An 18,561-nucleotide genomic window follows, 5' to 3' on the forward strand; every position below is an offset into this window, starting at 1 on the left:
AGTTTAAATTGGATTATTCATGAACTACAATAATTTGACATTCATTCCTTAATTACTGATGTAAGAAAAAGTGAAAGTTCTTATCTTTCCTTTTCTTAAAATGTGTTATTTAAATCCTTAAATCATTTATTATCGTAATACACTGCTGTCTTAAATTGACTGAGTATATTGGGAATTAAATCAATGGCTTTTCCAAAACACGCTATGAAATATTTCATATAAAGCAATTGAAAATGAAGCAAGAACGAGCAAAATTGTATTAAACCTTTTTGTTTGAAATATCTCAAAGAATAACACCCTGAAATTAATTACATTACTTATGATTCACCCTGTAGTTAAATATTTTCCATACAGCTTCACTCAGTCTGTAAGCCAAAAACCAATATTTGCAAGCCAGAAACCAATATTTCTAAATAACTACTGTAATAATGAGTACGTTTCGTATTTTACTATTCATTGTTGTTTCCTTTCCTTAGGATGGTGACCTGTGGATTGAGTGTTGCCAAGTTTGTCGTGGCTTGTCCAAGTGAACCAGGAATGCTTGACATTGCAGGCTTTGATGCCCAGGTTCCACGTGTGATTGAAGCATTCTCCAGGGGAGCATTCTAAATACAAGTTGATGTCTAGCATACTTGAGAAGAGACTGGACACGTGATACTCATTGTGTCACGTACTTTTAACCCTTTCGTTACACCTTCAACCAAAGCAAGTTTCTCTTTTCTGTTTCATTTTTTAAAACAGAAGATGCCAGAAGAGATATATTAGAAATGTAAGAATTTTAAGTCATAGGATCAAATTTTGTTGACATTTCATAACACTATCCATATAACCTTGCTATTTAAAATTAAGACTAATAACATACAGTGGAACAACACAGATCAAAATGTAAAAAATCTGATATGTAATAAATATTTATGTTCAGACTTTCAATACCCATTGCAGTATTGTGGACAGGACATCTATTTTAAAAATTCCTTAATCCATATATTCCATAAGATGACTAATTTTACATTCTCTCTGTCGCTGAAACTACAAGGGACATTTAGCAACCAATAACATCGTTGTCATTTCGTACCTGCCATTTTATTCATCTGTCTAATCTAAAGAATGTCATTTTTTCCAACTTTAGTCCACATATTAAATTCATTGAAACTAATTGATTGCAATATATGTAGTATTTATTTTTACAATACAGTAATAAATTTGTCTCAGAAGCATTATTTTTATTGCCTTTGCCATATAAGAATTAATTAGGAAGGTAGGATAATGCTTTTATGCATTTACTAGATTATTCAAAACGTACTTGTCTATCTGTCAAAAAAAAAATGAATAATCAGAAAATTATATTCTTCTTTCTATCATTAATAGACATAATATATTGGTAAAAGTGTTGTGAACTTTGACATTCAGAAATGATTCTTTTCATACTGCTATTTTATGTGTTTATGTGCACATATAAACATCTCGAATATTTCTCTTCGAAAACCTGTAACCTGTTTGACGCTGCTTTAAGACATTATTCCTTAGAGTAAACTATCTCTCAAATTTTGGAGAAGATATAAACATCTAAGACTTCTTTCATCTGCAGGGGTAATTTAACTTTCATATAATTTTGCAAATGGAAGTTGATTGGAAGACATAGATTACAGATATAATTTTGACGCATATGTACATAAAATATTGAGTGCATTAATTACTGTGTGAAATATATAATGACAGTATGTGTATAATTTGACATAAATCTTATCCATTTCAAAATATGTGCGTTTTAATTTTGCTGTAATTGCACTTCAAAACGTTACATTTAAAACTTTGCAGTTACCTTACAAGAACTGTAAATAGTAAACTTCACTACATATATTGATGAGAGTTGTAATTTTTCCTGGCTTTACTCACCAGAGTATATGAAAATACAGTCAAATTTCTCATCTTATGGAGAATCGTGAATGATATTAAAGTTTAACCTGAAACATAAATATTGTTTCATAATATCAGGTTTATTAAAATAATTGTTCCACTGGACCAGAAAGGACAGATTGAAAGTTGGGACATGTCATTAAAATTTGTCACCACCACTAGCAATTAATAGGGAACTCAATAGTAACAATAATATTTACTTACTTATGGCTTTAAGGAACCTGGAGGTTCATTGCTGCCCTGACATAAGCCCATCATCGGTCCCTATCCTGATAATTCAGTCTCTACAATCATATCCCATCTCCCTCAAATCCATTTTAATATTATCCTCCCATCATTTATAGCTTTATTGAAACCTAAGATGTTACTTGACTCATTTGGATATAAAGGTCATACTGTTGAATTTTTTTATAATCTAGTATATATATTCCTATACAAAAATAAATGCTTAGTATCCAAAATCCATTACTGTTTTCTTAATTTCTGTTTGCTTACATTGAAGTTTCTAAATATGAGCAAAAGCAAATAAATAGAAACCCAGCAGTTTTAGAACTTTTTATTACTGCCTGAAAAAATTATGATTAATTCACATTATCTTAATAGTTTAAGTGTGAAGCTGATAGAATCAGTTGATTTACAGAATGTTAATATGTCGTCTTAACTTCACACAGTTGTAGTCCTACATATATGCATGTACCTTTCACAGCAGAAATATACTAATATACTTCTATATTGGTATTTTTCAGTACACATTCCGAATTTGCATCAAAATATTTGTACTTTACCGAATACAGCAATGATAGCATTTAATTACACTCATAAATCAACAATGATCTTGTTAATTTATTATTTCTCGGTTAAAGTTTGTCTTCCATATGTCATTACTTTGTTCATAATATAGTCATGAAATTATTATATTGACGTGTGTTTTGACAGTGATTGTATGTGTAATTTACGAAACTAAGCAATTAGCTTCAGCAATTCATTTATTTGTTCATAACAACCCACCTTAAATAATTATTAGCGATTGGACATATTTATATTTCTACTACAATAGGCACACTATTAACCAAATAGCTAGAGCATCAGCTTTCCAGATTGGTGACACAGGTTCGTATCCTGGTGAGTCCAAGTAGAATTTGTGGTGGCCTAAGAGAGTGCTTGGTGATAAGTTTTCACAGTTTCTCTTACCACTAATTTCACTAATAATCATCATTCATTGCTATGTTGATCGTCTTCTAAGGCACACAAAGAGCAATACTACAATGACAAAAAAAAGTCTACAACTGTAGTATCCTAGAGGGAGATGTTTGGATGAATGACACGAAGTCAAGTACCCACCATTGGATGAAAAAAAAATTCTGCCACAGTAAAAATAAAAGCCACGTGATGTGGTGAAAAAGTACCGAATCAAGAAAGTAAACAAAAAATATGGGATTAGACTGTATTGGATACTACCACGAGTGTTTTAGGCATGAATACTAATTTATTTTGAGCTTTGCATTACTTCTAGGCACAAGGATTGTTGTCAGGTTGCTCTTGTACTTCATGACACCTTTTAATGCCGATATCAGACACAACAAATGCAGAAGCACTGCACTCGTGCTTTGCGCATCTTGTCCATTCTGATGCTCAGCTTTAAGGCATGCACTATAATCTCTACAACATTGAGCATTGCTTTTAGCCATCGGCATAGCTCACTTGGCTGAGGCGCTTGCCTGCCGATCTGGAGTTGCACTCGGATGTGGGTTGGATACCCACTTGGGTTGATTACCTGGTTGGGTTTTTTCCGAGATTTTCCCTAACCATAAGACGAATGTCAGTAATCTATGAAGAATCCTCGACCTCGTCTCGCTGTCATCAATCCTATCAATGCCTCTATTATCCTGATGCCCTTTCATCAATTTTGTCTTGGCTTTTTGAGTGAGTCTTCGATATTTTGAAATTTTGTTGCCAAATTTCAGTTTACACGCGCACCATTCGCTTGTTTTAAATGACACTGTACAGCAATCTGTTATGCCTTAAAGAACTCTTAATTCCCTTTCAAATGACACCTCAATTATTTAAATGTGTCCACTCGGACTGAAGTTACAGCCGATACTAAAACTAGTGCTGCAATTGGTGCCTTTTTGTATTCCCTTGCGCTGTGATGACGTCATCAGCAGATATTATTGTTATGTTATCTTGTGCATAATTACACCAATCAAAATACCCTTCATTTCTCGTGAAAAACAAAAACTGAATAGACTACAATGGACTATAGTGGACTTCATGTTGTCAGCAAACAGCTGGATACATTAAGAAGATTGATTGATTGATTGATTGATTGATTTGATTGATTGATTGATTGATTGATTGTGGATAATTAATTATGTCCTCTACATGATGATTTATGTCACTTAGCTCTAGGTTGTATAGCTTCTGAGATATAACTGTTGACCACAGCTTGTCAAAAAGTGTTTGTCATTTTCATACTGCTACCTACACCTCAGACCAAAAGCATAGACATATTCACGTCAAAAAAGAAAATATTTGATTTGATATTTACCTTGAATGCATAAGAACTTGCTAGCTATTTGTGTCTAATATGTCTCCGGTTTGCAGTTTTGTTCATGTTACATTATGACAGTCAATTTTTATACTTATTCTAGTCCTAGTGGTGTATTTTCATTCTGTCTGTTTTGGTTGAACATTATAGCAAGGTTCTTTCTTTTTCCGATATAATATTGTAAGATTGTTTCTTGTTACTTTTACTAATATTACTATAGTTATGTAACTGTGACATCTCCAGTTTTTTCTATGGAACGAATGTTTGTCTGAGGGCTCTTCAGGTTTTAAAAACTCACAGAATAATTCCATAAAAATGTTATATTTTATACACTTTTACAATTTAATCATACTACGAAAGTCGTGTTCAGTTTTTTGAGAATTTCTATTTATGAACACTGTTCAGCAACCAATGTCCATATAAGTGGCAAATTTTCAAATTTAAAGGACTCTGTTTCAAAATTATGTAGATAATATTTTTGTTTTTAGAATTGGTGTGTGATATATCTGTCATTTGCACATATATCTTCACACAACTTTTTTGTCCTTATTTCTTGGATTTGAGGGAAAGATTTACTGAACTGCATACAAAGAGAATTGTAAACATTTTCTTATAAGAATTTTTGTCATGTTTTTTCAGGATAGGTGTATCCAAGTGGACTTTATTAGTATATAGTGTGTAGTTAGAACAGCGTTTTTCAATTGTTGCAACTGGAAAATATATTGATCTATAATTTAATCCAGTTTGCTTAATCTTTAAAACATCAAAGTCGAGCATATTAAGTGAACTTCCCTGTACATTTAAGAAATGCCAAAACTTGCAAATAAGACTAAATCTTAAAGCCACCTTACTTAACATAACCTATCATTCTGAATCTTTAAAAATATGTCTGAGCTTTTGTTAGCAAATTTATGCCTCCGATTTTGCTAATTTACTAATGAAATTGCAACAATTTGCTTTATTTTTTTTAATTCTCTAGTTTATGTTGGAAATGAAAACGCTGTGTTAGTGAAGCTTTGGGATAGTGAGACTGTCGGGAAATTGGAATATTCTTTGAAAAGAATTATGTTGTTTGAAACCTGAAAGTAATAATTAGAAATATATCTATCACTTTTGCATATATAGAGCCTAACAATATGAATGTACTATTATTATTAGTGTGGAAGATTTGATTTTCCTTACAGAAGGGCCTTTCAAATTAAAAAAATGAATATTTCTTAATCTAGAAAAACGTAAGTACTTACCTGTTAAAACTATCTAATATTTGCCAAATAAGATAATTAACTTAATCTGGCATAAAACATGGAAGTACATAAATATTTTGTTTGTATTTGAAAGCATTTAAAAGTGTGTGGATGTGTTCTACTGTTAATCATAATTTATCTTTCAGTCCATGATTAATGTTGGTACAAGAAATTGTGTTACTTGTAAATATTACATCAATTTCATTTTTCGGTATTTGAAGCGGCCCTATGTAGACTAAATATTTTGCACTGTTTCTGTCTGAAATATTAATTCATTTTGTATCGCACATATTTATTGCATTTATATTGCATATATAAAAACATGAATTTTAAAGATTTAAGTTTTACATTAATTGTTTTGGAGTCATGTAATTATATATTTTTTTATCATATGCAAAGAAAACAAAAAGGATGTGGTGAGGTGGATTTATGGTTTACTGTTTAGTTTACGTCCAACAATATGACTCCAGTGTTGCATTGTGCACAGAGAATTATTGGTGGCACATCCTAAATAAGAAAAGAAGCTTATTTTGTTTAATTGACTTTTATGAAAGTAAAATTAGGAATATGTGCATTCCAATGAATATGATCGATCTGGGAAGTGTCGAATAATGATGTAGACTTAAAAGATTGATGTTTGTAGATGCTGTAGGTTAATGATGTTAAATAGTAGCGAAAGGGTTAACATTTATTAGAAACTTATGTTGTAATGATTATTTAACAAGGAACTTCAATTATGCTGTTGATTTAACAGGAACATTACGATACTCTTTCATCGATTGGCCACTTGAAGAAACCTCTAGTTACTGTGTCAGTGAATTGTGTTAGTGAAATTTGTTCTAAGTTCGCAAGAAGTCTGAAATAAACAGTGTCCAAGAAATAGCAACTTCTCGTTGTAAATTTTGACTCACGTGAATAAGTGTAATCAAACATGATCACATCTGTAAGTCAGCATGGTTTTTAGACTACATCGTAAGATTGAAATAAGGATAGTGGTTCACAGATCAGAACATGCACCATGGTGATACAATACTCTGCCATTAAAATTCAAAACTGGATAAAAATGAAATATTAAGAGTATTGTCCAATATCGTTTTACTGGAAACGGTTAAAACAAATTGATATATATCTATATATTCATATAACCATTCAGTGTTCAGAAGCTTTATATTGAAGATGATTATGGCACAAGACATCTTAACCAAGAATAACAGCATGGACTGGTTTCTTGATTGTGTAAATTACGTTGTATCATCAGATATAGTAATAGTCTTACAAGAAACTCTTTTAGCCTTGTGATACAGTGTGTGTACTCTCAAATGGGTTTATTGCAACATTGTCAAATTTCTAACCCTCTGAAGTTGAACTCCACATGAAGCTGTATCCTGTTGATTTTCTTTAACCTCCGGTTCAGTGGAGTTTCCCAGTTTCCGTCCAGGACCACATCTTGGTGAGTTTTTGTAAGGCTATTCGAAACAAATACTGTTGTTTCTTTTTTTTTTTTTTTTGGCATGCTCTTGCAGAACTTGTGAGACATGATAAGGTGCTCCCATCTGTTAAGAATTTATAAGGTTAGCAGATTGTAAATTGTCATTTGTACAGAAATTCAAATCAGACCTGTAAAGAAATAGGCTCTAAGTAGATATCACAAATGATATATTTTACTGCATTAAAAAAGTAATTAGAGTAGCTGTGCGCCACTTCAGAATTTTTGGATGGTTTGACAGCTGCTCTAAGTTAGTTATTTTACATCTTGGAAGTAAGGAATGACTTTCGTTTCTGAGATGTAATTTGTACCATTAGCAAATACAATACTTCAGATCGATTCAATAAAGTCTCGAGCTGTTCATGGCAGCTGAATAGGAAGCTGCATCAGTAGTTCAGATAGGATACAAATACTTGAAACACTATATGATTTTCACTTCATATATTTGCACGTTTCGCTTTTTGTGTGAATTCACAGTACTACAATCTCATACTAAAGATGGTAGTGGAAAATATGGATATTGATTAATAACAGGGTTATAGGAAATTTCATAATTCTTAGATGAGGAGAATAATGAACTCTATGTTAATTTTTTTGTGGTTTGTTATTGTTCTATAGATATAAGACTCTTAAGTTTCCAGAGGAACATGCAAATATCTAACACTGTCATCTAACTTGACCTCTGTCACATTATTACAGTCTTTAAAAATTCACACAGTGTTCCAAGGCATACAAGTATAGACATTATTATTATATACTGGGGCTGAATATCCTTCTGGTAAACTGAAACTACCAAACAATTACTGTTCATTTACTTCTACGTTGTTTTGAGTGCTTGGAGGGCTGTATAAAATAGTTTGTTTTATGCTCGCTAAAGGAAGCAAGATAAAGAGTGAGTTGTAGGAATTTTTATATATTGGCTTAACCATTAACTTCATAAAAATTGGAATGAAAAATAGATTGCCAGCAAATGAAATTGATTATTAGAAGTGGGCTTTCTTTGGGCTTTGAAATGATATGAAAATTATCAAGGTTATTAATTTTTTTACAGTACCTAAAATCTTTCAATACTTGAAAATGTTCTGGCAGTTGTATATGTATTTTAGAGAATCATTGTAACTACATCCATGCAAAATATATTAAACGTAGTAATATTTTTGCGAATTTCCTTGTAAAATGGGCGCTGTAGTAAATATTTCTTGTGCATAAAAATACTGTATGATATATTTTTTTTTAACTTTATATTGTGTCTTAGCTTTTTATTTGGTACACCTTTGTTCTGCTTAACATTTTTTATGCTACGTGTTTCTCTACCTTCCCCATTTTATTCTGGCTTAGTTGCCTCATAAGCAATATCTTATTGGTGTCACTTATGAGGTTCCAACCTGTCTTCAAACAGTTAACTAAATAACAAGAACAACATTTCTCTAAGATCATATGCGTAATCCAAGAGAAAGGTGGAAAATAGGGAAAAATGGAGAATGCTGGGTTTGCAGTGAAAAACTTGCCCTTGTACAGAACACTATGAATGAATTAATATTTCTCTGTTTCTGTTATTGTTCTGTTTATAAGGAAAATATGAACTTATTGCAATGATTTTAAGTTCCTAGAACTCTATAGGAAGCAGTAAACCAGGGTCTTTAAGAAATGGTGTTATAGAAATGTTCACATATGTACAGTTCCACTTCCACAGCTCCAGTGTTGCCCCCTAAATATTGGCTAATTATTTTAGGACGAAATTTATTAATATTGCCCAATGATGGTTCCTGATGTAGCTTAGTTTATCTTTTTGTTATAATTACATTTTGGTATATGGTGCACATACATTTTTTTTAACACTTCAGGTATTTGCGATTTTAGTTTCTATAAAAGCATGAGTATGATTAAGAAATGCAGAAAAATTAAAATAATAGTTCAAAGGACAATTATGGTTGTGTGTGTGTGTTTTTTTTTTAATTATATTTTAATTTCTTAGGTTCGTTGGTGGTGTACTTTTTCATTAGCTAGAAGTCACCCATTTCTATAAAAAATAAAGTTAAGGGTGCGAAAGTTTAGCAACAAACCAAAAACAAAATCCTTGTGAATATAATGAATAAAAAGTGAACAGAGTATTCTTTGTGGCTTAATAATGTAATATTATTGAATAATTATTATTTCATTAAAATCATCATTGTATAGTTGTGTTCTTTTTGACTATTCCAAAGAACGTTAAAAAATAGGGAAGAAGAGTGGAAGAGCTCTTAAGCAGGTAGAAGTAGTTTACCACATACACAGATTTAGAAAATACTGGTATGGTTGGTGGTATGTAGAAGAGAGTCCTAAGATGATAGGCCTAAGTTTGAACATACACAAAAGCTACGAAGAAAGCCTGGAAATTACGGAACTTGGAAAAAATAATAATATTTATACAAAACAGTGTTCAATTTACCTTAGAACTATTAAGGCTTATGCATGAAGTGTTTTGTCTTTTTATTTAAATCTTACCGAAATTTCATTGGGATCCCATTTCCTTATGTGAGTGTCTGAAAGTTATTAAGATTGTTATAATGTCCGAATTTCATAAATAAACTTGACATTTTCAGTGTTAAAATTATTTTTACAATCCTTGTGTATTTACATGTCATAAGAAAGCCCACGAAAAAATCACTTATTTATGTGAATTTACTTTCAGTTGGTTCTTCTTACGAAGAACCATCATTTATTAACATACTCATAATATTGAATTTCTTTAAACTTTGGTAGTGAAAGGAAACTCCTCTTGCCCTGTACAAATAAGAAGTCTTCTGGAGTTTGATTGTAAAGTTATAACAGCTTCTGTTATTTTGTTAAATGTATGCAAATTCATATGTTCCGTAGTTTATATATAAATTTAAAAAAAGTGCCATGTATTTATTCTACGAGAAGTTATGATAAAAGTAATAGGGGATTATTCCTTAAAATTGCGACTTTTTCATAGCCAGAATGTGACTGTTACCATAATCAAAACAGTTTTGTTGAACTGTAACCTTTCCAGTAGATTTTAAAGATATTGGGATGAACTTGATGTTTCATAAATTGTCATGTATCACATTATAGTAATTGACAGTGCCTTCGAAGTTTACAGAAAGTAAATGGGTTTTTACTTAAGTTTCTTGTATAATTTTGATTTATGTCCACTCTGGCCACACAACTGTGTTATCAATTGATTATTTTATTTACACTTATGAACTCAGCATTGATTTAATCACAAATTTTATAAATAAGTAAAATTATTGGTAAAAGGTAAACGTAGTCCATTTACATGCCATGAAGGCACTTTGGGGGCATGGAGGTAGAGCCCCATGCTTTCTTGACCTTGGGACTAGAAAAAGGTGTTATGATCGACACCACACTCCGACTGCCTTCTACCTTCGAGGAAGACCCGGTACTCAATTTGATAGGGGGCTGAGTGAACGAACCTTAGGGCCATTCTGGAAGTTTGGAAATGAGAAAATTCCGTCACCACCAGGGATCAAACCCCACACCTTCCAGCCCATAGTTAGCTGCTCTAACAATTGAGCTACCTGGCTGCCAAAATTGTTGGTACTGATTTTATTATATGAAGTATGGGCAAAGTATTGTGATGCTACAATGAATTTTGATAAATGATGTATATTGCTTTAGCATCTAAGCTCTAGACTTTAATCATGACTAGTATTCAGAAGTCATTTTCAACTTTCTCTTAAATCATGGATTTTCATAATTTTTACTCGAAAAGTACTCTAAATGCTTGTAACAAAATAGCACAACACAGCAATTTTCTTTAAATAATTTTAACGATTTTAATATATATTTTTTTTCTACATGTATGCATAATAAAAAATTCTTTAAAATAATATCTATATAGCATATAAAATCTCTAGTTTAGAGAAATAGTAGCTTTCCACACATTGATACCTAATTCAGATTAACATTGTAAATTGTGAAAAGGGGTGGGTTTGGAGAAAGGAACATACACATTCATCGAAGATATGAACGCAAAATTACTTATAGTGGGATCTTTTCTTTAAATACATATTAATTTAACTATTTGAAAAAAAAGTGTTAAAACAGATTTGTAAAAAATAGCAAGTCATATTGTAGAATCACACAGTAACTGAGAAGAATATACCATCTATAAAAATTTTGATGAAAATTCACACTTGCAAGAAGTTCTTTTTACATAAATATTAAGGCCTGCTGAGTGGAAAACGAGTCCTGTTAGAGAACTCTAATGAGTATATTATGAAATAGCCAACAAAGCGAAAATATCGAATGTGGCTTGATTTTATTGTTAAAATCTCTTTAAGTTGTGAGTTTTAATGTAAAGAATGAAATTCGTGTTTTTATTTATTATTATTATTTTTTTTTACAGATTAATTACTTTACTTTTTCTGCATGGTGTACAAATGGATTGTAATGTTGATAATATATTTCTCAGAAGACTGGAAAGATACCTCTTTTAAAAATATTGTTGAATGATATTTTCTGTAAGATATATCTAAGTCATTGAAGACAGAAGTAGCCCCTTTTTTTATTAGTGCTGTAACAGACAATCCATATATCCCATAAGTGCATATTGCATCACATCATGCCTAGAAAATTCAGTTTGTTTGTCTGAAGAAGAAATCCATCTTGTGCTTTGTATTATTTATTGTCTCTATTTTTAATTGCAGACACAATTTTGGAAGTTCAAAACAATCTTTTATTGGAGGGGAAAAAAAATTCTACATTTAATGACTTTGTATTCAATGCATTGTTTCCATTTTGAGTTGTTTAATGAGAAAGTGTAATTATCCACTTTCTTGAGAATGTATATTACAAAAGCTTTTCTCACTTGAAATTAATCACAAAATAAATATGCTTGCAGAGATGGTTGAGACTAGGGAAAATATAGTTCCTTTACGAATTTTAATGCACATAAATATAGTGGGCATTTCAAAATATAGCTAAAACATGACATGGATGAAGTATTGTGATGTTAATGTATACTTCAACCTACATAATAAATTCCATTGTTAAGGGCATGAAACAAATGGTTAGTGTTGATGAGGGTCCATATATGTTGTGAAGTTTTTTAAGGTTCAAATAATATATAATATTATTTTCTTTACTATTCCATATACACCTCAATATAATGGATTATAAGTCAGAAGTACTCAACATTAGTTTCAAATTCATTTTGTCAAAATACATTACACAGTCTTGTGAAAATTAGTATATGAATGTGTGTTTGTCTCACAATTTCTCCTATGTGACCATTGGTAATCTAGTTTTTAAAGCTTCAAATATTATATCAAAGCTCGAAGGTTGAGAATTTCTCTTATATTCCCAAAATAAAAATCGTTGAAGAGGGAGTTGGTTTTTGAACATAGACTTCGTATGGTTAGATTCATTTCTACACTCTGAAAAATGTTTAATCTGTCTAATCAACATTTTCATGACAAGAAATTAGGACAGGCTATGAACTTGGCACGGTGAATAATATGTAGAAATATAATTAATCAGTTTCTCTTAACTTGGAAGCTTTTAGTCATTGCTAGTGCTGGGCATCTATATTTTGTTCTTATCTGAGTTAATGAAATCAGAAGTAATACATGAAAAGGTACAATGATGTAACATTTTGTTAACAATGCAGTAAATTTAATTTATAAAATAATTGTATTACAATTCTGATATACATTGGCCATAAGTAGGAGCATTTACCAAGTTAAGGATGGAAAATTATTGACATATTTAGAGTGTATGAATGATATTGCTTAACCTCACGTGACCTGAATATCCAACTTTCATTATTTTAGTGAGCCGATGGAACCTTGTCATATTCAGATCACAATACAGATGTTACTTATAGCTCAAAAGTTGTCTTTTTCACTGCCTCTTAAATAACAGAATGGTGTCTTAACATTTTGTTAGAATATTAATGTAATTGTAGCAACTCTGGCAGACTTAACATGTGGAAGCACCTATTACATGATATGAAAACTGTATAGTAATAAACTCAGAAATTGGAGCAAGAGTGCACAGTTCCGAAACATGAAACATTATGCAGGAAACAAAACTGCCCATAGTTTTTCATATCGTTAAGTCGAAGATTGAAATAATGACAACTAGTGAGAAACCGTTGGTATTATTATAATTATTAATAATATTATTATTGTGAGATATAAAATTATCCTTGTTGTCTACAGACCACTGAATTGAGATGTTACTATGAAAGAAAACAAATCTTTACACATAGTTCCATAACTTTCTTTAAATAACATTCACCAAACAATAAATCAGGAATGAATTGTGATGTTAATAAATGTTACTCTAAGCTTAGTCTGTGCTGTGTGTAAGTGAAATTGTAATATGCTGACAGAGCATTTGTAACAAATAAAGGGAAGCTAAAGGGGATTGTTTCAATAGTAGTTACTAGTGATTCATAAATGCCTAAGCGACATGCTAATTAATTTCAGAAAAATAAAATTTCTTCTTTGCACTAGTTGTTTTTACTATTATTATTGTTATTATTATTATTATTATTATTATTATTATTATTATTATATTATTATTATTATTATCATTATCATTATCAATAAGTATTATGAATTAAATAACAATTCAGGTTTTTGGTAATAAAAATGAATACCTCCTTTAGCCTTTCATTATTTGGCAACCAAAAAAAAAAACGCTTCCATTTTTTTTTAATTTAATTTATATAGCAACTTTTCTCTAGGTAATTTTAATGTAAGATAAGTGTGGTGCTGGGTATAATGCTGATTAGAGCACCACCTTTCATTATATTGGGCATTTGTTATAGCTTATGGAGATAAATTAAAAACTCTGTTTGCTTTTTCTCATATTCATGACATACAGTGTAGTTTTATTTGTCTGGTGATGTACAGGACCTTATGTTACAGTTGTGTGTACCTGTTGAAATACTTCGTGACGAGCTAAATTATTAAACAAAGAAATGCTTAACCTACAAGAAGAGAAGAAATAAGTATTGTATTTGGTGCTTTCATTCCTGTACTTTTAATATTTAGAAACAACATTAATTCTGAAAAAAGAAAACACTAATTTGATCTATAATAGTAAAATAAAGTGCAAAGTGCAGTAACTCGAAAAGTAACAAAGTTTCTAGTCAGTGTGCATTATTTCTGTAATTAAATGTTTTGGCTGATGTAATTTGAAAGTTTCATGCTTTAATGGTATTGGATTTCTGTTGGCTGTTTCTAGATGGTTCTCAACTAAGCTGCATTTGATAGCCATTTTTTTATATATATTCACAGTGCATTATTGGCTATCCACTGCACTCAAACACCTCAATTCATTGGCATATAATATATAGACTGTACTACATTTTAATGTATGTAACACATAACTAATGAGGGATTACAGTGATTGTTTTAACACTGCCTATTTGGATCCTTTTAAGAACAATAGATCTTTAAGTTGTGATCCATTTCTCCTATAAACTCAGAGTAGATTCTCCTTTTATAACTGAATCAATTTCCAACATACAGTCCTCAGTTATCTAGCCTACCTTGGTTATTAGACTTCTTGCAGATTCTCATTTCAGTAAACTATCAAAATAATATGCCAAGAAAAATATAATTTTTTCCTCAATTTATCCTAACAGAATCTAATACACAGAAGTCATCATTTGTAAGCTAGCTGTATGCAATGATGCATTTTCTTCCATCATTTTCAACAGTTAAATTCCATATCATTTTTCCTGCACTTATCCATAATCTTAGGAAGATTTGAAATTCTTTAATTTATAGCCTACTAATGTACTAATTTTGGATGCACGCATTTTTTTGCGTTAGTTGCGAAAGAAATAAATCTCTATTCTTTGCCACTCATATTTAAATATGGGATTATTGCTTCTGTTAAAAAATATAATACCTAGCAGCAATGCTCCAAATATTCAGATTCATTTTTTGTCGGCCTCTTCCCTCCACTCCCCTTTTCCTCTCTAGCTCTCCCTCACTTTTCATTCTTTGGAATGGAGTAAATATACTCAAATGATTCACTCGTTGTTGTGGTCGTATTTATATTTTCTTCACTTATTTGGAGGTCTAGAGTGTAAAAGTTTCACATTAAGTCTGTAGTAAGTTCATCTAACATACTGGTTTGTTCCAGCTTCATTTTCTTTGAAGATTAATACCTACTTTAAAGTTTCGTGTTGACAGTATGTAGTAAGTTAGGTTTGTTTTCCGAGTTATACAGAGTACAACATACTTTTATTATTGTCACTCTACTTGGTATAGTGCAATAGGTCTACTCTTGATTCAAGGGGTTGACTGATGTAAGATTGGATATCCCTGAGAAATAACATAATGGATATTCCAGCAATAGGGGGAAAATGATGTAGATCAATCAAATAATCCCCATGCCCAACTACAACCCTGGTAGTACAGAGAGTGCATTATATTCATACTGTATATAGGATTTTGTAAAATTGGTTATGCCTCTTGCAAGGGCGCCTGCAGGATCCAATCTCAGTGGTAGCAAGATGGTTAGAAAATTAGAGGAAACGGATGGATGAAGAGAGAGAAAATTGCAAATCTAGTCTTTCAGGTAATGCTCCCTGTAAAGCAGATTTGAATAATTTCAAGGGAAAAATTGTTCCGGAGCTGGGTATCGATCCCGGGACCTCTGGTTGAACGTACCAGCGCTCTTACGAACTGAGCTACCCGGAAACTCCACCCGACACCATCTCAACTTTTCCCTTTATATCCACACAACTTGTGGGATCGATACCCGGCCCTGGAACAATTTTTCCCTTGAAATTAGTCAGAGAGAAAATTGAACATGAAAAAGAGCCAGTTCTGAGATCTAAATTACCTTGTGCACGCATTCGTAGTTTAAAACACTTTTGTTGAATTGTTTACTGAGGGTTTGAGAAAATGTACCAAATAACTTACATAGAGAAAAATATAAAAAAAATAAAAATCTCAGTGGTAGCAGTTGCCCTTGTGAGCGCCCTTGGCCTCTTGTAGCTATGTGTAAATGTAAAATGTTAAGATAGGCTATATGGAACATATGATGGAGATACAATGCAAAAATGAAAATGGACTCCAAAATTTTCCCTGGTAGGTACCAAACATTTTTGTAGCTCGTAATCAGTCTGGTCTTTTTCGGTTGTCTAGTGGTTTCCATACCTTTGGGGAGGCCGAGACGTAGATGGGAGGATAATATAAAATGGATTTGAGGGAGGTGGGATATGATGGTAGGGACTGGATTAATCATGCTCAGGATAGGAACTGATGGCGAGCTTATGTGAGGGCGGTAATGAACCTCTGGGTTCCTTAAAAGCCATAAGTAGGCCTAAGTGGCTTCATGCTTCTATATTGGATCCAAGGTTTACGGGTTCAGATTTGGCCAAGACGATGGATTGAGGGCAATTTGGTGGTATTTTAAGGGTGATAAAAATTCGTAGTCACTTCCTTTGGAACGAAAATGAAGCTGGGTGTACCTTGTAGATTTAGAGCACTTTAAATAAAAAATAAGGGTTCCAAGAAAATTTTGTATTTCTCGCTTACATAGAAGTTTCTGGATGTAAGTGGTGATTTGATACCAATATAATTCATTCTCAGTGATGCCCGATGGTGTTTGCAATTAAAATGTCACATAGTGTGACTCTTATATGAGAGGCATGAATATTTGCATAATTTCACATCCATTACGTCGATATGAAAACAGTGTTTGGAGATACCCCGTACACAGATTCCCAAGAAAGAAAATTTATTAAAGACACGGACGGAAAATTGGCTTTTATATAAAAATAGACTAGCAATGGGTTATTTCAAGGCTGTAGAAATATTAAGGAAATGGAAATTAGGATTTCTGTTACTGTAGTGTGAGTTACGAAGTATTTGTGCTGATTGAGCGAACTGCAGATTACCCATATACAATCTAATATAGCCCTCTTGATACAATTGTAGAATAGAAGGTAACTGCCACGCTGCCACATTACAACCGCAGAACACGCATTTGTGCTGGAAAGAGTGTTTTCGCACATAACGGTGGTTGTAGTTGAAGTTAAGAGTCCATAGAGGCGTGGATTCGTCAATTATTACCGCCAGAGTCATCGAAGTCAGAATATAAAGTTATCCATCTTGGCATTAGTGTCGCTGATATCGCAGTTGGAGCAAATAACATCTGAGGGTTTGTTGCCTGCGCAAACTCTTAACCAATGATAAAATGGCAAATTGTAATGTAAATCTTACAATGAATCCAGAAATTCTTCCGTCGAGCAAAAAAGAAGAGGCATTCAACGAATTTTATACCGAAGTAAGGCGTGAATTATATTTATATTAAAAAAAAGGAAAGAAAAGTCGTTATAATTCTGTACCATTTCTTTGATTTCAAATTATGTTAGGTTATGACAATTTAACAGACCACAAACAATAATCAACATATTACAGTTGCAGCGTTTATATTTAATGTTAGACTCTGGGCAATTAAGGAATATCAATCTAAGCTGTCTTGTGCACTCGTATTTCAGGTGAAGGAGATAGAAAAGCGCGATTCAGTTTTGACACCTAAACAACAAATTGACAGATTGCTTCGCCCTGGTTCAACTTATTTCAACCTAAATCCATTTGAAGTTTTGCAAGTTGATTCGGACGTCCCTCTGGACGAAGTTAAGAAGAAGTACAAAAGGGTAAAATCTATAATAATTTTTAAATAGGTTACTTTCAGTACAATTATTGTTCCTTAATATAGGCCTATGTTAGATATACTGTAGGCCTAAACTTTTGTTCAAGATAACTTATTATTTCAGAGATGTAATTGAGTGTATATTGGTGTACAGAAATTATAAATACTTATATATCAAATCTATGTTGTTTTCTGTTACCAGCTGTCCATTTTGGTACATCCCGATAAAAATCAAGATGATCCTGACCGAGCTCAACAGGCTTTTGAAAGTGAGTATTTTGAATTTATTTACGACTTAACATTAAAATAGATTCTGCGGGTGCTAAACATATTCCTGTTTATGTTTTTCAGTAATCAACAAGGCATGGAAAACTCTTGAAAATGAAGAAACAAGAACCAAGTGTTTGGATGTTATAGAGGAAGCAAAAGCTCGGACTGACCACATGGTAAGTTTTATACGTAGAACATTGTTCATATATCGCATGCCGTCACATAAAAATATAGGCGTAATCTATAATAGAGACATGTTTAATATATGAACCTTTGTCAGGTGTGACTTGGTGACTATGAATAACCGAAGAAATGTTAAATGGTTTTCTTCTGCAGTGGAAAGCTCGGTGTAAGATTTGATTTCAGTTATTTTTTTTATTCCCTATAAATAGGGATAATAATGTAGTAGCCTGTTTAAAAATACCCATAATCTGAAAAAACGG

General features: G+C 32.0%; 1 protein-coding gene across 1 annotated transcript in view; it reads left to right on the forward strand.

Annotated features, from left to right (window-relative positions):
• The window catches only part of LOC138710776 (RNA-binding protein RO60), a 47,836-nt gene extending 30,008 nt beyond the window's left edge, over positions 1 to 17,828 (forward strand). The window contains exons 10-11 of the mRNA XM_069841881.1: positions 477 to 7,159; positions 17,694 to 17,828. Of these exons, the coding sequence (XP_069697982.1) occupies positions 477 to 609 (133 nt within the window). The 3' untranslated portion in view covers positions 610 to 7,159; positions 17,694 to 17,828. The remainder of the gene's footprint in view (positions 1 to 476; positions 7,160 to 17,693) is intronic.
• The last annotated feature ends 733 nt before the right edge of the window (positions 17,829 to 18,561 follow it).

Source organism: Periplaneta americana, chromosome 12 (genome assembly GCF_040183065.1).
Source record: "Periplaneta americana isolate PAMFEO1 chromosome 12, P.americana_PAMFEO1_priV1, whole genome shotgun sequence".
In the NCBI taxonomy this organism is placed as follows: Eukaryota; Metazoa; Arthropoda; class Insecta; order Blattodea; family Blattidae; genus Periplaneta; species Periplaneta americana.